The sequence below is a fragment of the Pseudonaja textilis genome, chromosome 10, assembly GCF_049901715.1.
Source record: "Pseudonaja textilis isolate UNSWEBS1 chromosome 10, rPseTex1.2, whole genome shotgun sequence".
In the NCBI taxonomy this organism is placed as follows: Eukaryota; Metazoa; Chordata; class Lepidosauria; order Squamata; family Elapidae; genus Pseudonaja; species Pseudonaja textilis.
In genome coordinates, this window is record NC_141999.1 from 2,613,302 (window position 1) to 2,637,141 (window position 23,840).

General features: G+C 48.4%; 1 protein-coding gene across 1 annotated transcript in view; it reads right to left on the bottom strand.

Annotated features, from left to right (window-relative positions):
• GRIK3 (glutamate ionotropic receptor kainate type subunit 3) overlaps window positions 1-18,659 on the bottom strand; it is a 239,526-nt gene extending 220,867 nt beyond the window's left edge. Inside the window, exon 1 of the mRNA XM_026702721.2 lies at window positions 18,137-18,659. Coding sequence (XP_026558506.2) covers window positions 18,137-18,266 — 130 coding nt within the window. The 5' untranslated portion in view covers window positions 18,267-18,659. The remainder of the gene's footprint in view (window positions 1-18,136) is intronic.
• Window positions 18,660-23,840: the final 5,181 nt, after the last annotated feature.

Below are 23,840 nucleotides of genomic sequence, written 5' to 3' on the forward strand. Positions count from 1 at the left end.
ATGATGGGAATCACGAGGGTGTGATCCAAAGCTTAAAAGCATTTGCAAGGGTGGCTTCTGACTGGAATATTACAGGTGGCCTCTCTCCTGCTGGGGTCTCAGCTGGCATTTTAATGTGGGGTGTGTGTGTATATATTTGGGAGGGGGAGGAACAGAAAAGCTTCAACAGCAGATTCCTGGATTAAGAGAAAAATTTAATTAGGCTGTGTGTTGCCTCCAAAAAAAAGTACTAAAATTAAATGTGAATTCATAATGGACCGTATTACAGATAATGAGATGCAAATTGGGCTGGGTTACAGCTTTTAGTGTGCAATTTGCTTTCTTCCTAATTGGGAGAAATGGATCTGGCCCCAGAAGCCAGGTACTCAAAATGTAAAACAGCCACACAGCAGGGAAAAGAAATGGTTCCACTCCAAAATCAAAAATCCAAAGCAGCATTAATATTTCAGTACAACTACACAGAACAAACAATAACACAATTTCAGCTAAACCTTCAGCCAAGCAAAACAGGTTCCGGCCTGGGGCCAGAGAAGCAGGAGGAAGGCTGCCTGATGGAAGCAGAAGACCTCCAGGGTTCATGGTCTGAGGGGGCTTCTCTTTAGGGAGGTTCGTCATGCTGGCTCGCTTCCTCATTCAGGATGCCGACTTCTGCACAGGAGCTAAAGGCGGCATGCAAAATGTTCCTCCTCCTATTTTACCACACAACCAGAGAAGATAAGTACCTGCACCAAAGCCAAAAGGTGGTTTTCAGGGGTGAAGGTGGAAGTGGCCCTACTCCTCCCACTCTTAGCCTAGTATCTTCCACCTGCACATGCACACATCCGGCTCTTGGACTGAGACACAAGGACGTGGGGAGCTTCCACAGTTGAGAGTCCCACTTTCTTGGTTACTGACATTTTGCTTCTCCTGTTCGGTCAGTTTTAGAAGATGTGATGACCCGGAGTGTGGAACAAAGGCAACCCAGTCACATAAGCAAGAAATGTCCCTTTAATATCTCCAACTTTGCCCCCAGTGTCCAGGTTACCTTCAGCTGGAGAAAAAACTCTCCCAAGAACAGTCTTGGTGAAGGAAATTCAGTCCGAAAACAAAATACATACAAACTATAAATAAAAATCCACACAAACCACGCTACAGCAATTAACTTGACAGGGCAGGATAAGGAATTGCAGACTAGAAAGCACAGCAAAACACACACAGTTGGGAAGATGCCAGGAACCCAGATAAGCCTCGACAATAAAAGATAACTCACAATTTGCTTCCAACAGGTTACTGTGTGTAGCTTTCCTTTTTAACCAGTGTTCCCAGCTGCAGTGAATGAAGGGAATCAAGGCCCTTTCCTCCCCTGTAAGACTTGCAACCCATGTTGCTCTCTTTGCCGTACCTTCCTGTGTGCCCTAGGATGAAGAGGAGGTGGGCCTGGATCTTCCCCTGAATTCCCTCTACCTCTCTCCTGCTCTGCCCAGCCAGACTTCGCCCTTCCCCAGTTTCTTCCACAGCCAACAGAGCCACACTCCCACTCCCACAGAAGAGGAAAGGGACAACACTACAAGAAAATGATGGACTTAGACCAGGAGTCTCCAAACTGGGCAACTTGAAGACTTGTGGACTTCAACTCCCAGAATTCTGGCAGTTGAAGTCCACAAGTCTTAAAGCTGCCCAGTTTGAAGACCCCTGGCTTAGACAAACAGAAGGAATCTTGCTTCTGGATTTGTCAAAGACATGAAGCCTGACCAAGACTGCTTCACATCAAATTCTTTGGAAGTGGAAAAGAAAAGCCAGTAGCAAGGACCTTGAAGACCGGGGCTCATTCAAATGAAATAGGGCTCTTCAAACACACAATGGTTAACATGGGGCCTCTTAACCATACAGCTAGAAAGTCCATGGCCTTCGTTGTCTCTATAATAAAACTCACAAGAGTTCAAGAAATAAACATGATGAGTGAATTTTTAATTTGCAACCGAGAAGCATATGTATTGGGGAGAATGAGACTGACGATATAATGCCAAAATTCCTAATATTTATGGAAGTAATTATCTTGGACTTTTAAAAAAAGCAGATTTGAATCAGCACTGCTAAGCAGGATTTCACAACAGAAGCAAATGGAGAAATAACCCTGAGAAAGGAATGGAGATACTCAAAGTAGAATCAGAAACATTTCAACAAGGAAGAAAATGGAGGAAAGCAGAAAAAAAAAAAGAGCAGTAGATAAAAAAAGCGAGTGATGAACTGAACCAGAGTTTCCAGAAGGTATCATGTGAGGCATAGAGTTAAAGAAGGGCACCCAAAGTTCTCCAGACTCGGAGAGAAAAGTTACAACTGATGTTAAGCAGGGATTTTAGGAACAAGAAGAAAATGTCTAGAATAAAAGGGAAAAAACAGAAACAAGCATTCAACTGTTCAGTGACGATGGGAAAAAGCTGACAGATGCACAGAAATTGCTCTCTACCAGGAAATTACAGAGCTGGTAGAGCTGAAAAAGCAGCCTAAGCCTGCATCGGCTTTTTTAGTAGCAGCAGCAGCACATTGCTGACTCATGCTTAAAAGCTAGTTCACCAGGACACCTAGATCCCTCTCTGTTACTGTTGCAGAGCTAGGTACTGCCTCTTTAATACCAGCGCTTTTGATTATTCCCACCTGCCTTACTTTATTCACCACTGAACTGGGCCAGAGGTGGTATTCAGCCGCTTCTGACCGGTTCTGGAGTACTGGTAGCAGAAATTTTGAGTCATTCGGAGAACCGGCAAATATGGCCTCTGACTGGCCCTGCCCCCATCTCTTCTCTGCCTCCCATCGAGTCCCAGCTGATCGGCTGGGTCTCCTTTGGTTGCCTTGCACAGGAGAATGGAGCTGGAAAGCAGGTCAGTGGGGTGGGGAGGGAATGGGATTTTGCAGTAACCTTCCCCCAAGAGTGGGGAGGGAATTGAGCTTTTGCAGTATCCTTCCCCTGGAGTGGGGAGGGAATGGGGAATTTACAGCAGGGGTCTCCAGACCTGGCAACTTTAAGACTTGTGGACTTCAACTCCCATCAGAATTCTCCAGCCAGCTATGCTGGGAGTTGAAGTCCACAAGTCTTAAAGTTGCCAAGTCTGGAGACCCCTGATTTACAATATCCTTCCCCTGCCATGCCCACCAAGCCATGCCCAAAGAACCGGTAGTAAAAAAAATTGAATCCCACCACTGGATAGGGCCCATGCTCAAGTCTGTCAAGACCCCTTTGAATCTCGAGTCTGTCTTTCAATTACCCCAGCTTGGCATCATCCACAAACTTGATGACTTGCCCTTTTATCAACTCATCTAGATCATTTATGAAGGGTTGAAGAATACTGATCCCCAAAACAGAACCTTGAGCCACTGAATGTTTCCCTCAATTTAGATGCAGTTCTATTAAGGAGTATTTGTTGAATGACATTTGTTAGATAGTTATAAATCCATCTACTGGTGATGCCATCTATTCCACATTAAAAAAAATGTGGAATAAATATCTAACAAATAAATAGATCTAGATATGGGCTATACTGGACTCAGACTTACCTTCTTCCTAAAAGACATACAGAATAACTTTTAACTCTTGTTCACTAGTAGAAGAAATTTGGGTTTCTTTTTATTCCATTTTGCAAACCCACTTTCTGTTAAAAAATATTACCTCCCTTTGCTACTCCACTACTCTACTACTCCACTACTACACTTCTACACTTCTTAGACAATTTCAGGTTGGGAGTTCTTTCCTTTAAAAGAAATAAAAAATTAAAACAGCTATCGACCACTTAAAGAATTTTCTCTAATTACATTAGTAGATAAAAGCAAGAAGGGATGACCAAACAGTTAATGCGCAATCATTGTCTGTTTTTCTTAAACACAAGAATCATCGGTTTTGGCCTTTGTTTGACAGTCAAACAACACAAAGCAAAATCAATTACGAGGAGCAGAGCAGGAAGGCTGAGCGCTGACAGGACCCATCAAGGAAATAGATCTTGAATAGATCTTTAGGAAGGCCCCTTTGTTGTGGCCCACAGGTGGCTAGCGGAGCTAGCCGCAAAGTCGGACAGTGAGGAGATTGTGGAGGAACATGGACCAGTCCTGGAGGCTGAGGAAGGTTTGGATGAGGGCTCTGAGTCAGAAGCAGAGATGGGGCCATGGCAGACTGGCAGTTATCAGCTGCCTTCAGAATCGGACAGCCATGAGGCAGGGGAGCAGCTGGAGCTGGTTTCCTGCCCACGCATGTGCAGAGCTGCCACAAGAAAAGAAGAATTACGAACTAAGGGTTGATGTGGGAGTAAGGCCACAGGTGAACAGTGAATGGCCCCTCCCATAGGGATTAAAAGAGGAGAAAAAGGGAAGGCGGCTTTTGCAGGAAACAATTTGTTCATTCGTTGTAGCAGTGTGAAGATCTGTCTGTGCATCTCAAAGACTCTGTGCCGAGTCCTTCCTTGTCAGCACTGCGTTTGGAAATATTTACTTGGCAGCTCCCCAGGCTAGATAAGGTTTGTGCTCCTAATTAGATCCTTGAAAGACTGTTTACCAGACTTCTGGCTGAATGTAGATGCAAGAAATTTACCTTCATTTAATAAAAGGGGTTTTGCCAGGACAAAAAGTCTGCTTAGTGCTTTTGAGGGGATCCTAATAGTACAGAACATCCTTGTCGTGCACAGCAGCAGCCATAGCCAGACCTGGAATCACAGAAGTGGAATCACGATTTCTCAAAAAGCCACTTGGTGGCCAGCCTTTTCTTGAACATCAGGAAGAAAGAGAGTGCAATATTTATTTATTTACTTACTTTATTTATGCCCTGTCACATTTCACATGGACTCGTGGCAGTGTAGAATGAAAAATAAACAGTAATACCGAAATGATATAGAAATAATGACTCCTAAAACTGTCAAACCCTTTCATAATTCACCGCAATAAAATAAATTAATAATAGGCATGCATGTAATGTGCCAGGTCTTAAATGAATTCTCCTTCTGGATTGCTCAGGGTCTACAGCTTTTCTAAAAGTCGGCAGCAGCAACAGAACCATCATCCGACTGCCTGGTGAGAGGGTGTTCAGGTGGGGCTGGCATGGAGCTCCTGTTGCTTGCCCTAGACCAGGGTTGTCGATTTTATTGAGGGCCACATCTGGGTTCTGTTTGACCTCGGGGTGGGTGTGGCCAGGGCAGGCATGGCCAGCTGGATGTCAATCATTTCAGGGGGCATCTGTGGTGACCCAAGCAGGGCTAGGGGGATCCTCCTGCAGCCCTCTGCCAGCAAAAAAGGGGCAGACCACGTGACATTGTAAGACTGTCCTCCACAAAAAGCTAGTGGGCCTCTTTGTGCAAGGCAAGAAGCCAGCTCTATCCTGGGAAATCATCTGTGTTACTATTTTGTCCATACACCGGAGGTGGTATTCAGCAAGTTCTGACCAGTTCTGGAGAACCAGTAGTGGAAACTTTGAGCAGTTTGGAGAACCGGCCAATCCCACCTCTGGCTGGCTCCACCCCCATCTATTCTCCACCTCCCGAGTCCCAGCTGATTGGCTGGGTCTTCTTTGGTTATCCTGCACAGGAGAACGGAGCTGGAAAGCAGGTTAGTGGGGTGGGGAGGGAATGGGATTTTGCAGTAACCTTCCCCTGCCACGCCCATCAAGCCACACCCACAGAACTGGTAGTAAACAAAATTGAATCCCACCGCTGCCATACACCATGTCTTTTTTTTTGTCTCAGATCCCAGGCATGCGTTTCTCTGACTTCCCCTTCCTCTCGATCTTGGGAGTGCGCTAGGGTGGAGGGGGTAAACAGTCGTATGTGCATTATTATACAAATCATTGTGCACAACTTACTCACATCTATTAGGATGCAAGTATGCAATGGCAGCCCTTGTTTGAAGATGCCTGCATGCCCGTGTCCTTATTTGCCCCTGTCATTGCTGCCACCCGACATCAAGAGAAGACTGAGAAAGTCGTGATCACATGGATCTGAACCAGGATTACTGTGGCTTCATGTGGACAGCCCTTGTGATTGGCTCACCGCATCTGCCTTCGTGAACATGCTTTGGGATTCATCCCCATGACTTCTCTCTCTCTCTAGCCAAATCATCTCACCTACTTCTTTAGAGCTGGTTACACGTTTTTGTATTCAAGCCACATTCATTTCTCATCCAGCCAGTCTCTCTCCTTTCAACCACACAAACAGGCTCAGCTCTCACTTTCATATTTCAAAGCAAGTCAATGTTCACTTCTTTTAACAAGGATGCATTCCTCATAATATATGGACATAAAGATTGCCCTCGACCTACAACTGAGCCTAAAATTTCCGTTGCTAAGTAAGACAGCTGTTAAGTGAGTTTTGCCACAGACGTTAAGTGAATCACTGCCATTGTTAAGTTAGTAACATGGTTGTTAAGTGAACCTGGCTTCCCCATTGAGTTTGTGTCAACTCATAAAACATTTTGAATACACGTTTTATAGTTGACAACCGAAAGAAGGGGGGGAAGTTTCAAAGAGCAGGCGGCAGTGTGGAATCGAAAGTACATTCCATTAATATTTTTTTCAAACACTGATTAGATGACTGAAGCTTCTGCCATGCAAAAAGCTAATTGGAGAGCATGATCGATGACTCTTGGCTGTAGACATTTTTTGTTGGATCCAGAGGAGTGAGGGGAAGAGCAGGATCAAGGGTGACAGTGGGTTACGTGTCTCAGAGTTGGCTATGTCCAGGTAAATGCCGGACGTAGAATGTTACCTTCAAATAAATCTTTTTTAGTTTTGAGAATGTGGTTCAACGCTCATGATTTAATTGGAGTAACTGCTGGAATCCTGACACTTTGCTTATCAGAAGATTGCAAATGGAGGTCCCATGACTCAAGTCACTGCAACCATCATAAATACATGCCAGTTGCCAATTACTGAACTTTACTCATGACCACGGGGAAGCGGCAACAGTGTGAAAAAGGGCACTAAGTCACTATTTTCAGTGCCACTGTAACTTCAGACAGACACTAAATGAATGGTTGTAAGTCAAGGATTATATGTAATATCCACTATATTTCTACCAGCATTTGCACATCATTTCTTCATCCATTTTTCCATCTTTACTACTGTACAGAGCTTGAGGGGCTGTTTTTGTTAGCAGAGCACTCAGACCACCACAGGCACCCCAACATGAATGACGTTGAGCTGGCCATGCCCCCTGGCCATGCCCCCCAGGTCAAACACATCTCAGATGCAGCCCTCAATGAAATGGAGTTTGATACCCCTGATATAGGGTCTCCTGCTTCAGCAGGGGATTGGAATAGAAGACTCCCATAGCCCCTTCCAACTCGATTATTTTATGTTCTATGACTCATCTGCTAAGAATTGTATTTATGCTCTATTTCCATCATATCTATTCTTCCTGCATTCAGCAACTTACTTCCGCTCTGTATTTGCATACCTCTGTTCTGACCCACGCCCTTTCCCAACAAATCAAACACAATCCAAAAGGAACAGAAACCTTGTAATGCTTTTACAAAATGATTAGCTGTGATAAGCACAAGCCTTGCCAACTGTGCAAGACTTGTCAAAAGATAACAGACAAGAAATAATTTGCAATACAAGAATCTTCGAATACAAACTCAGGATACTGGAATGTCCACGAGGCTGGAGTTTCAAAATGTCTTTGCCTTCTGCAAAGTACGTTCATTTCACAGCTGGCTTTTATCTTCTTGAAGGAGGGGCCATTACATTGCAGCCTTACTCCCGAGTCACCCATGCTGTTGTAACTGCTCTTTCCTATGAACAATCCTGCATGCAAGCCCACTTAGCACAGGCTCCCTGGGAACCTCCTCATCACCACTGCCAGCCTCCACAATCTCTGAAGGCAGTAGTCCACTCCCTAATGGTCCTGGCCCTTCATCTGAGTCTTCCCTCTCCTCAGCCGTCCACACCTGCTGTCGGCTAACCACAACAACCTCTTTCCGTAATTCTCTAGGCAGCATGATGGCTCAGTGCTTAAGACACTGAGCTTGTTGGTTGGGTTTGAGACCCAAGAATCACACAATAATGTGAGCACCCGTCTTCACCGAGCTCCTGCCCATAGCAGTTTAAAAACATGCAAATGCAAGTAGGTAGATAGGAACCACTTCGATGGGGAGAAAACAGCACTCTGTGATATCATGCTGGCCACCTGACCACAGAAACCTCTTCAGACAACACTGGCTCAATGCCTTGAATTGGAGATGAGCACCATCTCCCAGAGTCGGCAACAACTAGCAGAGAAAAATCCACAGGGACTCCTTTCCCCTTCCATAATTCAAACCTGTTCACTATTATCACATGCTTCCTCTAAACCTGTGCTACTAGCAGACAGCAGGAAAAGACTTTTCAGTAGCTGACAATAACTAATTGTTGGGGGAAGGACACCGCAGGCAATTATATCTGTCATGGACGCAAAGGGGAGTCAGGAAGCAAGCAACAGTGTCAGCAATGACACAGAAAGAATGCAGGCTGGGAAAATTGCAGGGAATTTGCCCAAGTGCAGACTACAGTCCAAGCAAAGAGCTCTTTGCAGCAGAGAAAAGAGCAAAATGTCAGCCTTATGATGGCTTTCGCAATGGAGGGAATTTCCTTCACCAGAAGCCTGGGAGGAGAAGCCAGAACCAATGAAGGCCACAGTGATCCACTGGCCTTATTTTCAGGTAGGCTTCCGAGGAAGATCAGATGAAGTCAATCTTGGCAAGCCCCTGTTCAGCCAGGTGATTTGAACAATGTGGGATAAATGAATGAGAATTCTCCCCCTTCACCCAGTTTTTCCAGCTAATAATCTGGACAAGGCAGAACTGGCCTTGCGGATAAGAGTGCCTCTTATGGCAGCAGTTCATTATTTCAAAGATGCAATGTTGAAATGTTCACTCGAGAAACTCATCCTGGAGCAGCCTGTGGGAATTATAGGACAATCTGAAATATTAACTCTCGGTCAGGCAGCCAAGATGCTTGGAATATAGAATCTCTGTTTGCAGGAGTCCCTCAGCTGAATCAAAAGAATACTGGCTGGATTCAATCAATCACCTGCTGAATGAGAACACATAAGCTAAGATTATGCCCTGCTGCTTCAGGTACTGTAATAGAAAGAAATGGACCTTCCAGGCTCAGCCTTGACTGCATCAAGTCCAGAATATGGCAAGATATCCTTCATAAGGCTCATATTCATTTGGGCACAACACGCACTTCAGTTCTGGGCTTCTATTTGTAGCCTCTGCAAACTGAGCAACCAGCACTGGTTACCAATTACTTTCTGGCCAGGGCTCTCTTCTTACACCCAACTCAGCTGAAACATGGGCTGCTCAGTTCCCTCAAGGAACAAGCTGTTCCTGGACACCTAAGTTGCCACACTGGGAGTTTTGCAGTCATAGATTTGTGAAAGAAAAGGGGGCGTCTGAAAGCAGCAAGATTTCTTGCGCAAGAGGTGCAGCTAATATTGAACGTGGAGGGCATTTAGTCAGAACTTCAGGTGGGGGGAGGGGAACCCAACCTGGGGTTGAGTCTAGCCTAGTTGAGGCTCCCAGGGCCTCCAAGGACTCTCCCTCCAGAAAGCAAAGAGTGGGGGGAAATGAGGATCACAGAGAGGGGGAAAAACACCTGAATTGGCCCAACCTCTGGCCCTTGTTGAGCCATAAAATTTGGGGGGGTAGAAGGCAACCTGGAACATTAAGTCCAACCTTCCTCCCAGTGCAGGAATCCCCCATGGCAGCAGCAGCATCCCTGACAGATCATCCTCCCAAGCCTCCATTTTGTCACTTCCAGCAAAGGAGAGTTCCAATGTAGTCTATTCTTCTGTAACCTTTTCAAATGTTGTAAGCAAATTCTGCTTCTTTGCTCCTTCTTTCTTGGGTTTGTCTTCTGGAACAGCTGTACAGAATTCTGCCCTGTCTTCTAGATCAGGGGTCTTCAACATTGGCAACTGTAAGCCTGGAGGACTTCAACTCCAACGTTGGCAACTTTAAGCCTAGAGGACTTCAACTCCCAGAATTCCCCAGCCAGCTTTGCTGGCTGGGGAATTCTGGGAGTTGAAGTCCTCTAGGCTTAAAGTTGCCAACGTTGGAGACCCCTGTTCTAGATGGTAGCCCTTCAGGTCCTGCTATTAGGTCTTCTCTAAGCTAAGCAGAACAACACCTCCAACCATTTACTTTTTTATTTCCAGGATCCCCTCAGCTGCTTTCTCACATGTTCAGTATGTTGAAGCTCCTCCTAAAAAGCAAGGGCCCAAAGCTGGTTGCCATATTCTTACGTAGTCTATGTAACACCCAATAGACAGGGATTCCCATGATTTTCTTTCACATTTACAAACTCTTGAGGAAGGGCTGTGGCCACATGACCTGAAAAAAATGTGCTTTGTCTCCAGACAATAAGAAAGCAGAAGAAAGTAACGTAAGTAGAAAGACAATGTCATGCCCCTGTTGGAATCTGATTCTGAGGGGGTGGCTGAGCAGCTGACAGGGAGCGGAAGTGTGGCTCCATTGACTGTGGAAGAAACTGGGGAAGGGTAAAGTCCGGCTGGGCAGAGCAGGGGAGAGGTAGAGCAAGGGAGAGGAAATTCAGAAGAAGACTCAAGGCCATCCCCTCTTCATCCTAGGGCACACAGGGAGGAACGGAGAAGAGAGCAACATGGATTGCGTGGCTTATGGGGGAGTAAAGGGCCCTGATTCCCTTCATTAGCTGCAGCTGGGAACACAGTGTTTAAAAAGGCAAGCTGCGCACAGCATCTTGTTGGAAGCAAATCATGAGTTATCTGTTATTGTTGAGGCTTATCTGGGTTCCTGGCATCTTCCCAACTGTGTGTGTTTTGTTGGCCTTTCAAGTCTGGAATTCCTTCTCCTGCCCTGTCCAGTTAATTGCTGCAGCATGTGGATTTTTATTTACAGTTTGTATGTACTTTGTTTTCGGACTGAATTTCCTCCACTTAAAGGCTGTTCTTGGGAGAGTTTTTTCTCCAGCCAAAGGTAACCTGGACATTGGGGGCAAAGTTGGAGGTATTAAAGGGATTCTTCTTAATCATGTGACTGTGTTGCCTTTGTGCCAGGCCCCAGGTCGTCACAGATAATTTGGATGAGGAATGAGGCAGGTGGAATTATAAGATGTTTAGTATTATGGTTGGCAACTCAGCCCTGTAGCCAGAATCACCTGGGGCCTTTCCCCCATGTTTTTCAAATTGTTTCCCATTTCTTTCACCCTTGGTTTTATAAGATTTTGAACAGTTGCGAAATACAAAGGGGGATCTGTACTGTTTAAATTTATCAACTTTATTGAATACAAAAAATTAAAATATACAAATATAACAGACTCAAAAAACAAAGATTCATACAAACGTTACCATAATCTCTGTGGTAAAACTAATTAAACTTTCCTTTAATACATTTGACAGTGAGTTAAATATTTCCTAAATTATATTATGTGGCAGTTATTTCTTAGTTCCTATTGGTTCTCTGTTATTTATGTTCTATCAAACATGATGTTCTTTTGTTAATATTTGTTGTTGGGTTATACTTATTTATTTTTACCAATGAATTCCTTCTATTGATTGTTTAAAGTACCAGAGAGTCTAAGACTGACATTAACGATTCCTGTTTGTTATTGTATGTATCGTAATCTGTTTCATAAGTTTATTTTCCCCCCTTGATTCCACTTTTCATTTTTTTTTACGTTCTAGCCAATCATACCACTTATTCCAGGTCGAGTAAAATTCCACCTCCTCTTTTCCTTATAATTTTAGTGTGAGTTTTTCCATTTCTGCACATTCACAAATTTTTTGAATAATACATTGTATTGGTGGTATATTAGGCGATTTCCAATAAAATGGATATAACTGCCTAAAAACCAATCCCGTTTCTGCAACAAGGGCTGAGGAATGCACATTAGGTGGCAAACAAGCAAAGCCTGGTGCATTTTCTGCCCATCACTGTAAAGAAACAGCAAGTTGGGCCAGTGGCATCCTAGGAGTAAAAGAAGTTGGGCAACGACAGACACACTGCCAAGCCAACGGTCCTGTCTCCAGGTGTTAAGCTTGACTTGAAGGCATCTTGTCTTGAGCTGCCTTTGGGAGTGGGAGGCAGGTAGGAGGAGACACTTGATCTTAGCCAAAGGTCAAGAAGCAATGAGCCAACAAAAGAGCCATCACTGACACACATCTGCCCTCTGCTGACTGTCCACAGCTGGAGCAGCTGCCGTGATTCAAAACCTGCCCTGGGCTCTGCAATAGATCAGCTTCATCTCAACTGGCAAACTAGGAGCTGGAGAGGAGTTGCAATCATGTTAAAAGGACAAGAAGGACCACATTTAGCTGTGAGTGGATTTCAGAACTCTCTAAGCCACAGTCGAACCAAGGATTTATGACAAACACAAAAACTGGGCTTCGCTAGGGGGAAACGATGAAAATTCACTGCCAGCCTCATGAGGTAGATTCTTCTATATAGCACAAAGGATGGGAATGCAGCACTCATGCAGACATGCATGGAGCTTGACTAGACTAACAGAAATTACCTGGGATTTATGCACAGAAAAGGTTTCAGGCCACGAAATTCAGCATCTAGCCTAACCCAGCCTACTTAGAATGAAGCCGCAGCCATTTGAGGGAGGCAGCTGTTGGGTTTTGGAAAAACAGCAGCCGGCTTTCCCACCGCAGCCCTGACTCCATCTCAAAGCCGACTGCCTCTCCTTCTGAAGGCTGCAAAACCAGGATTGAGTCTCTACAGCTGCTGGCTACCAAGAGCTCCTCTTGATGCATTAGCCTGACATTCATTTCCCCATCTGCCTTCCTATCAAAATGAGAGCATCTAGAGCGCCTGTGCAATGTCTCAAATCTTAGCTTCAGAAAGCTGCTTTCACAATCTCCGTAAACATACGAAGATCCTTACCTGATCAGAAATCAATTCCCCCAGAGACCCAAACCAAGGCAAGATTAGATCTGCTCGTGTTAAGGAGCTGATGAATTTGCTCCTTGGTTCATGCAGATAAAGACAATTTTACTACCTGCCAGGACTTCCCTCTAAATTTATAACCCCCCAAAGGAGCCAGAATGTCAACAGTGAGCAGAACTCTGCGTGAACTTTGCAGGTTCTTCTGAGCTCTTTTATGCTCTTTTAAGGAATGTGTGCAACATGACAACACGGTTCATTATTGCTATGAACTCCTTCAGCTTTGTTTTCATACCAGGGAGGGGTTAAGAATTGTGAAAAGGCCTTTGTGGATTCGTTTTCAGGTTTGCTCTAATTTGGCAGTTCACCAAAATTGGACTCTCTCGCCTCAGGATTATCACCGGCATCCAGGCAATGCATCTAAATATTGGCAGATACAAAAAAGAAAGATGGCTCCTTTTATTTCAACAGAGCAAGCGCCGCGGAATCTTCTCCCTAGTTTCTTCCTCGTGGACGAAAACTCTGTGGGGCATCTACATTCATTTCAGCATTTAAAATATTAGGCAATTTCCCCCACATACAAAGATTCTGTTTTTCAACACTATCACCCTTCCAACAGTTAAAAAAATAAATAAATCACAGGATGTTTGCAGATTCTCCCACTGTTCAAGTAGCCAGAATGTTGCTTCTGTTGGCTACCTTCCCTGCACTTGGAGCTGGCAGGGCAGCTCCTCAAGGTAACATTCCCTAACCTAGAAGATCTGTTCCAGGCCTCAAGCAGGTTACCTGGGGCAGGTAGGAGGGTGACCAGCACAATCCCAACTCTCTTCAGGCTATGTTTGCTATATAATGAAACCTCTCACACACACACACACACACACACACACACACACACCAGCCTGCTGGGCTTCTCTTCTCCCACTTTGCCCTCCCTGAAAGGGCCATGCCTGAGCAGCACACAGAACAGGGGCTTTGCCAACAGCAGCCCAGAGGTACCAAATCGCTGCCTTGCGAGAGGAGAGGAGAGGCCAGCTCCGCATGCATCCAGTTTTGCAAGTTTGGCACTGAAGTGGAACTGCCCTCCCCGAGAATTATCCTGAGCACCCCAATCTTTTGCAAACATTTCCACGCCAGCTTGACTTTTATAATATTGATTTTCAATTATGTTTCTGCCAAATGGAAGCCAAGTCATTGTTTTTCAAGGCACTGACCCAGGTTTGTAGCAGGACAAACGTTAATGCTGAATTCACCATTGCATGAAAAACAAAGGGAGCCGATCGAGTCCCTTGGCTGGTCCAGATGTGGGAGAAAATCCATCATTTTCAAACTGCTCCCCTTCAGAGATCTGCCTTGACCCCAAAAACCACAGAGCCAACATTCCTGTGCTATGGATTTCAGAGCTCAGAGGCACCTTTGGCTTCCTGGTTTATTCTCCTCTGATCTTTTCACTTAAAAGCTGAATTTCGGTGAGTTCCTAATCACAATTTTAGCCCGTGAGACATTTGTTTTAATAGTGGGTGTTATTAAAACAGCCTTAAACACACTGTTTTCAACAGTGCAATTATTATTAAGGTGTAGGAAAATTTCAGGGAAACAACAAGAGACAGAAAACAAATCCTCCAAACAGGAAAAATCCTGAAAATAATCAGCCCGTCTTCAAGGAACCATGAATTGAAATTGATCGTGTGTACATCAGTAACGAACGGGGCATTTTATTTCCGCAAAAACCCACATGCCTCTCTGCCTGCCTGCCCTGTACGTTACCCAAACAACAGGCAGGGCAATCTCTTTTTCAGCCTGCCCCGTCTCGTCTTCCACCTGGAACGTTTCACAACTGGGGGGCCCCTTTCCAGCTGCTGCAGATGCTCACCGCACCATCCCGTCTCCTTGGGAGCCTGCAGCTACAGGAGATGCCGCAGCGGCAAGTGCCTCCCCTGCAAGGGGTGAGAAGCCCGAGCCCGCCGTGCTGCCCTTCCAGAAGAGGAGAGGGAAGGTTGAGCCCCCCCCCACCCCCAGCTCCCAGCCAGGCTCCAGACCTGCTTCCCACGCCAGTCTGAACCACAATGCAGAGAAAGGCGGAGACCCCACGGTGGGCGAAGAAGACAAGGGGGCCTGCTGTGGCTGCTGCTGCCGCCGCCGTGACACGCCTCTCGCCAAGGTTACCGGAACCAGGACACGGAGGTGGCTTCCTCCTTCCCTGTCTTCCTCCTACCCCTTTCTAGACACCACAAATATCTGACCCATTTTAACAAGGCACAATTTCAGCCGAAGCTTCCATCTGTTTAATTATATGCCTCAGCTATCAAAATATCAAATGTGACATTTCAAGGCTTAACATAATTTAAAAAGGGCTCTTGCTATTTCTGTTTGCAAGAGTTTTGCCTTCTTCTGGTGGTTTCTGATGTGGAGGAGTGCAAGGAGACAGCCGGTGAGAGAAGCGGCCCCTTTGTGCTGCTCTCAGAGGGCGCTGGAGTAAAGAGGAAGAGAAGGTGAGAAATTCTCTTCGGGATCCTGACCAAGCGAGCGAGAGATTTTAGGCTCCCCTAAAGAACCAGACAGGGTGATTTCCAAAGGACTCACAAAATACAAGAAGCTTCCTCGGCGACACCAGCTAATAGCACTTAAGTCAGTCGGGTTATTCCACTCCGCCATGTGTGGATTTGCAGTCTCCATACCCGTGACAGCAATTACATTTTCTCCATTAGACATTACAAATGGTACTTAAAAAGGATTACACTCAAAATGACATTTTACAAGGAAACCTAAAAATAAAAACATCTGAGTTGATTTTGTCACAAAGAACAAGATTTCTTAGAAACAGAACCGAAAAAATAGAGAGATGCTTTGTCTTGCAGGAGAAAAGAAAAAACATTTTAACAACTAGAAAAATCCACAAACACGTACCGTGTTTCCCCCAGAATCAAAGCTCGTAGACATTTATTTGGCAGCTCAAATCAAACTCAACAAGCTGCTTTCTTTTTAAATGCAACATTTTATGACCCTTTTATTTTGAAATGCCCCAGTGTGAAAGAAAGAAACAAATTAAGGACGCAGGATAGAAGAAATTCTTCATTTCTTAGAAAAGGAAAAGTGACAGAAGAGCATTAGAAAGACAGGCCGGCTTTGATCTAAATCTGAAACTGCTGCAGTTATTACAAATTCTCCTGTCACTGTTGAGTTTTCTTTTCATTCTGCACTTTGGGGAAAAAATGGATTTTGACAGATTACTAATGATCTTCTAACTAATTTTCTTTTTAATGGAATATCAGCTCCTAGAACCCACTACCACCACCAAGACAGAGCTGGAACCTGACAACGACTGAAAGAATCTTCCTCCCATATGGATAAAGCTCCCTGAGGCGCACCTGAAAGTCTGCAATGGACCAGCCACACCTGCAAAGTGATCCACCTGAACACAATACCAAACATCTAATCACCAAAGGATCCATTTCTCTTTGTGTAAAACCTCCCTCACTGGACCAAATTCCACCCCAAACTATCTTAACCTGGACCAGGTGAGATCAAGTCCCCAATTGCCCTTCCTCCGATTCCGCATTAGCCTGCATGACTCAAGCTTTCCAGAGCCAATTTGGTGCCTTGGTAAAGCCACTAGGTGAGAAACTGGGAGATGCTGAGTTCTAGACCTGCCTCAGGTCACTCTTTCTGGGTCATTTTCTCTTAGCCCCAAGGAGGAGGCAATGGCATCATCCACTTCTGAAAAACCTTGCTAAGAAAACTGCAGGGGTTTGTCCAGGAAATCTCAGACAACTGGACACAACTGAACAGATAGGAAAAGAAAAAAAGCCTAACCCCCACCCCACACCCCCAGAGACAGTAAACACCCACCTGCCCTAAAATCAATAAATGTTTTCTCTGGCCAAAATCTGGGTCTAGTTTTTAAAATCAAGGGCTCTCATCCAAAACCTTTGCAGCTGCCGGGTATTCAGCGTGATCCCTTCACCTGAAGCCGTTAGAATAAAAGAACTACCCCGGTCTTGTGCTCGTCCACCCCATCCCCACCCCCACCCCCACCCCCCCGAAATCAAGGCGAGGCGAGTCCCTCCCAGCCCCTCTGCGTGTTCTAGGCGGGCGCCCCACGCAAAGTGCGCCGAGCCGAAGGATTGGGCCCCAGTGCAGAGCAAAGCAAAGTCCATGCGTGATCCACGCACCGTCAACGGCAAAGGCTCCAAAGACCTCGTGGATTTTTGGGAACTGTCAGAAGAACCGGCCAGTCTGATCCGCGGCTGAAAAAGCCGTTCTCCGCAGCAGCCTGTGGACCGTATGGAGTCGGTGGCTTAAGGCGGGGAAGGCTCCCGAACACCCCTTGGCGGGGAAAGCCCCCCGCGCCTTTCGCACAGTCAAGGCCAGCGCCTCACCTGACCCCGAGAAAGAGGAGGACCGACCGCCCCTCCAGGGTCCCCATCCCCAGAGAAAACACTTCCACGCTCCCTTGGCTTTGGGCAAAAGGGAAGTTCTCCCGCCCACCCCACAGCCCCCCGCGTTTGGCTGGAGGCATTTGAGGTGCCCCGACCCCGCAGAGTGCAAAGGCGACCCGGGCCCTCCTTCCCGGGAGCGGGGGCTTTTCGGGGGCGGCGGAGGGCTCTGCGGCTCCCGAAGTTCCCGGCCGGCGATCCGCGCCCGGCCCTGCCAGGAGGCTCCGTCGCAGAGTTGGCCCATTCGCTCCCCGCTCCGAACTCCGCTCCACAAGGAACTCCGCGTCGGGGGATGCCCCGAGCAGCCGCTCGGACGAAGAGACCCGGAGCCAAGCAGGGAGGCTGAGGAGGTCTTAATTCAGCCGCCCCGACAGCCCCGACTCTCCCGGTCACGCTTTCCCCGGCTCCCGGCTTTCCCCTGGCCGGCCTGAAGCCTCCGGCCGACCCTGCGAAGGTTTTCCCCTGGCTCGTTTCTCCGTCGGAGAAGGAGGGGGGCAGAGCCGGCACACACACACACACACACACACACGCACGCACCCCATTATATACCGGGCTACTTCATCTGCCCGGCCGCCGCGAGAAGGGACGGCGGACCGGCGCAGCGAGCCCCCTGCCCGCCCCGGCAAACTCCGCTCCGCGGCCCCGCCGTCAAGGGCGCGCGGGGGGTCCCAGCCCTGGCCGGTGCGGCGCCGGCCTTCCCAGTCCACACACCACGCCGGCTGGGCGACAGACGGGAGAGCGGCGGTGCCCGAAGCTGCCCGTGCCAGGAACGTCCCGCTAGCCGACGCCCGCCCCGGGGACCGCACCTCGGGCGCCCTGCCCACCCCCGTCCCCCGGCTCACCGATGCGGATGACATGGGGCATGCCGCGGCAGGCGTGCAGCCAGAGGACTCCGAGCAGGACGGCGGCGGCGGCGGCGGCGGAGGAGGAGCGGGCCAGCAGCGGGCGCGGGGCAAGGCAGCAGGTCAGCATCCCGGGCGGCGGGCGAGGCGCGGCCGAGCGTGCCCGGCTCAGGCTCCGGCTGGACCTCCGGCGAGGACGGGGCGGCCGGCGGCAGGGCGCGGCGGCGGCGGCGGCGGCGGGAAGGGCGCGTCCGACTCAGGGCTGGCTGCGCCCGACGCAGCGGGGAGCATCGTAGTGGCTGAGGCGCGGGAGGCGGAGAGGACGGAGCGACCGGAGCGCCGCCGCCGCCCCGCCTGCCCTGCCACGCCCGAGGGCTCGGCTTTCCTGTCCGCGGCGCCGCAGGCACCCGCGCTCGCGATCTCCCGGGGCGGCGAGGCTTGCGCGGGGCCGCTCAGCGGCGGGAGAGGCTCGGCCGAAAGGTGCCGGGGCTGGAGCCGCAGAGCCAGGCACGCCTTCCGCCCGGGAAGTCCGGCCCCTTCATCCCCGAAGGCCGGCGCGCGGAGAGGGGGGCCGGCGGGGGGAGACGGAGTACTTGGCACCTGCTTCACGGCCGCCGCCGCCGCCGCCGTCTTGCTCCAAGCCTTCTCGGGCTGGGCGGCGGGCTGCCTTCCCAAGAAGCGACCCGCTCGAGAAAAATGCCCCAACTCGGGAAGACGGACTTCCGGGCGCAACCTGCGCACGTGATGCGAGGAGGAACCAAGAGGAGCCGGGTCTCTGAGCACGTGCAGAGCGTCTTCCCTTAGTCCGGAGAGGCGGCCTCCCCGGGTGGGTGGGGGAGGGGAAACGGCAGCCACGTGGGGGGGGTGGACGAGCGGGCAACCCGGGCCGACTCCGCGCTCGGGGCCAGCTGGGGCAGGGCAGAAGGGCTGGGTCCTGCGCGGAGGCTGGGGGGCGGCGGGCGGAGGGATGCGGGCTCGGCTCGGAGCGTCCCGTTTCCAGGCAGCCGCGGGACGGGGGGCGGGGGGGACACGAGGCTTTGGAGGCGGGGCTCAAGTGGGCGGCGGCCGGGATGCCGGGATCTCCGCCCCAGCTGCTCCAGCGAGGCAGCGGCAGAAGGTTGGGGGAAGCAGCAGCGGTTGAGAAGGTCCTCCGCGGAAGAGTCCTTGCCGTCCTCCTTCTCCTGGTTTGCCTTCGGTTGGCTTCGAGCGGGCGCCGTCCAAAGTGCTGCCCGCTCGGTTTTCCCCTTCAGATGGGCCGGCCGGGGAGGAAAAGGGCTGCCTCACCCGCTCCCAGGGCGGGCCCTGCATCACCGCCCCAAACTCTTCCCCGGGACATGGCTGGAAAGGGGCTCCCCTACCTAGAGCAACCTTCAGGGCTGGTCGTGCTGACCACAACTGACCACGGCTAGCAAAGGTGCTGGCCGAGGAGCGGTCTGCATGACCTCTGGGCTTCTCCGCCTTCACTGGCATCACCTCCCAGGGGAAGACCAGCCACCAGCCAGTCTATAAATGCAGAGGGGGGCAGGGAGCTTAGAATAGCAGATTTAGTATCTTCCTAGAAGTCCATCTTACAGGTGTGACAGGTGCTGCAAAGTGTTGGAGGAACAGGAAGGGCCCTTTCCCCAATGTCTGAAGACACTGTCCATCTTCTGCCAGGCAGTTTCTGAGCATAGCTAGAGTCATTTTCTGAAACAGCACTAACCTGAATCCAAAACTATTTTGGTGGATAGGTAACAACGGGTGGAGGAGAGCACCAGGTGAAATGGACAGCAAGTGAGCTTCACCCCCAAATCATGCTGTAAAATGGGGGGGGGGGGGCAAAGGGTCCCCCCTCCCTTAGAAGCAGTTAGCTGATGCCCAGGAGAAATAGGTGCGCTGCAGCACATTTCTGTAGGTGTACGATGATGATGGAGCATGTGCAGCGGCCTCACCAAGCACTTCCTGGCAAGGGGTTCCTGAGCTGTGCTGATAAATAGGACAACACTTAGCCCTTCTGTGCGTGTCCTGGGAAATTATAGGAAAAAAGCAAAGAAAATAAAAAACAGCGACATGAGATTTCTGCAAACTGACACTGTGGAAAATGAGAGAAGCATCAACACACACACACACACACACACACACACCAGCAGGACGCTTCCCTTTCCAAGAGAGCACCCAGCCCCAGACGGAGGGAAGCTGGCTGTCGGGTGTCTTTTGCAACCACAGCAGCTCCAGAGAAGGGGATCCGATGGGGACCGAAGGGGCTGGGCAGCTCCCAGTCCCCGAACTCAGTTAGGAAAATCTAGCATCAATGTTGAAAGAATGACATTAGACCCCCCTCCATGGTTATGGGTTGGAATGAAACAAGAGAATGTCATGAAGAAGAGAGAGCAGGAAAAGTGGGTCAGGGTTTTGCCATGGGGAACCACAAAACACCTTCTGGATTGGAATTCCCCCAAAGATGTGACCCCTCTCCCACGCACCTTAACTTCTTCCCCCAACACTGTCCTTCTATCTGGACTAAGATAGCATCTAAAATAAGATAAGAAATGGGAGGGGGTGTTACTCACATCTTTCAAACTATCAGTGACTCTGGGTGGCTTGCAAAAATGAAATAAAAATAAAAACAATTAAAAATAACCCTCCATTCTTGTGGTGACAACTATCCCATAAGCCGCTTGATAGCTCCATCCCAATCTGGATCCTCAGGCCCTTTGGGAAAACCAGGCCTTTGTGGCCTTGGGAAAGTCAAAGTGAGGGCCCACCTCATTTCCATGGAGATGATGTTCCATAGGGAAGGAGCCACCACGGAGAAGCCACCACATGTTCCATAGGGAGGGAGCCACCACTTGATCCCATTAAAGCAGGAGTCCCCAAACTTGGCAAATTTAAGACTTGTGGACTTCAACTCCCAGAATCCTCAGCCAGCGTAGGAATTCTGGGAGATGAAGTCCACAAGTCTTAAAGTTGCCAAATTTGGAGACCTCTGCACTAAAGGAACCTCTTTAGGACAGGGGACCTGTAACGTTTCCTGCCTCCTCACTCTGGTGGTGGGTCAGGCAGTTCTGACCAGGGAAAGGTGGCCCTTCAAATAACCTGGCCCCAAGCCACGTGGGGCTTTACAGGTGACAACCAGTGCCTTGAATTGGACCCCAAAGCAAATTGCCAGCCAATGCAGCTCCCACAGATGACGAGGGTACATCTGGGCCAGTACAAAACCGTGCAGGCCACCACATTTGAACCAATTGAAGCTTCTAGGTACTTTTCAAGGGCAGTCCCATGTAGACTAGCATCTTGCAGTAGTCAAGACAGGCATGAGTGACTGTGAGCAGGGATTCAAAATTCAAAAAAATGAAATAGAAAGCAATAAAAGTCTTGCAAGCAGAGTTCACAAATAATCCAATGCTTGCTTCAAAATATTTTTGGCCTCAAAATCTGCATCATTCAGTCAAATCACCTGTGCAAAAATCCATTTCTTGTTCTGTTGTAGGAACTAGTTGGGAGACCCTTGTATTTATTTACTCAAACGTTATGTACCTTTTTCCTCACAGAGCTCAAGGCGGCCTCTATAGCACCTTTCCCTCCAAATTTTCCTCTTTGGGTTGAGAGAAACAGACGCCATTTGGAGCTGGATCACCATTTAGAGTGCAGCAGCAACCTCATTGTGTAATGGGACGATTGTTTTATTTTTAAACAGTCACAGTGAATCTGATGGGCTGCCTGTCATTCTGACACAGGGTGGATCCAGCTCCTTTGCAGATTCCTAGGTTGGGATGAGAAGTGTACTGATTCTTCAGAATCTCTGCCAAGACACACTTATAGTGGGGGAGCCGGTCATTTTGAGGCGGGGAGGGAGTCTGTACTCACTGCCAAATATGCTCATCCTCCCCACAAGCAAAGCAATGCAAAGCAACACAAAGCAAACGGCCAAGGGGCCCTCTGGCGCTCAATAACTCTTGCTAAGGAGCAACAGCCCAACCCAGTTGAGGGCCCAACTCCTTGGCATTTGCGTTTGGTTTCAGTGTTCCTGACTCGGAGGTTGCTAATGCTCCTTTCCTACTGCTTAAGTGGGTAAATCATTTCATGTTCTCACAACCGTGAGTGAAAAGGGCAGATTTATAGAGACTCGGGCCTATTAATTTAAGGCCAGTCTTTTTCAAGTACAAAAAGGAAACTGCTTACGAGACAGGACAAATGTTGAAATATTTTTATTCATCTCGAGGGAGAAGGGGGTGGATGGGGATTTGCTGAGGGGACAAAAGTATCCAAAGTCCAAATCCAAATGGAGTTTGAAGAATGACCTGTCCAGAAAGAGATTGAACTAAGCAGTTTTTGCCTGGGGACGGGTCAGTTTTTAACACTAATGAAGATGAAAGAAGGGCTTCTGATGACGAAGAGGAACAGGGGATAAAATAGTCCTGGGTTGAATTATCCACAGCTGCCTGCATATTCTTTAAATTTATATGCACATGGTATAACACAAGCACAAACTCTGTGAGTTATGAGGCCCTGCGCACACATTACCGAGCTTCCAAAATGCCACCAGAAAATGTGCCTGAGATTTGGCAAGACCAGATTTCACAGTCTGGAGTGCCCTCTGCTGAAATGCTCCAAAGTTCCCAGACAGGCTGGAAGCCGCTCGGTGGGCCTTCTGACAGTCTGGGATTTATTGCCTCTCCAAGCAGGCAGATCTCGCCATCATTCGCATCACTCACGGATGTACGAGGCTCTTGGGACCCCGCTTCCAGAGTGGCCCAACAGGTCAAGCCAGGAATGATGCTACACGTGTGAAGCCCAACAAAGGGCTTCCCTGCAAAAAGCATCAGGCATGCAGGACAAAGTCTGGTTGATCAAGGCCTGGAAGGAAAGCCGGATCTTCTGTTTTACCACACACACACACACACACACACACACAGACACACACAGACACACATAGACACACACACACACACACACACACACCCCATCACCACTACCAGTTGCAAGCATGTTGCCCTTTCTTCCCTATCACAGAACTACCACTTGCAGCATTGGCACAGGTTCAGTCAGACCTTCCAAAAAAAAAGTTCTTCCCAAAAAGAAGCTCCAATTTCTTTTTTGGAAGGTCTGACTGAACCTTTTTTAAATTGGTAGTCATATGGTCTTCTTTTGTTGCCCTGCACAGAGGAGAACAGAGCTGGAAAGCAGGTTAGTGAGAGAATGGTGGTTGATCTGGAATGGGGTGGAAGTGAAGATTTTGCATTATGATTGCTTATAAGTAAGTAAGAGCCAGTGAAAGAGGAATGGAAAAGTCCCTCTCTGTAGATCAACGTTATTCAGTCTTGGCAAGTTTAAGATGGGCGAACTACGTGCTGCCTTGGGAATCCTGGGAGCGGAAGCCCATGCATCTTAGAATTGCCAAAGTGGAGAAGCAGGGTCTACACTACAGTTTAGGATTCTCCTTTCCTGTTTTATTTAGAATTTGGTGTAATTAAATAAATCAATTGCGGTTTCCTTAACAAATAGCGATTAAAGCGATATGAACCATTACTGGACTTTTTGTGAGAAACTGAAATTAAAAGTTGATCTGGGCTTTGATGATTAGATGTGGGATTATGGAAATAATGTAGACAAATGTTAATCTTAGAGTAAGATTTTGATATGTACCAAAGAAAGTTGGAAGTAATTCTTTTTTCAGTTTTCCTTCTTTCACTCTTTCTTACACTTTCCCTTATTTTCCTTCCTG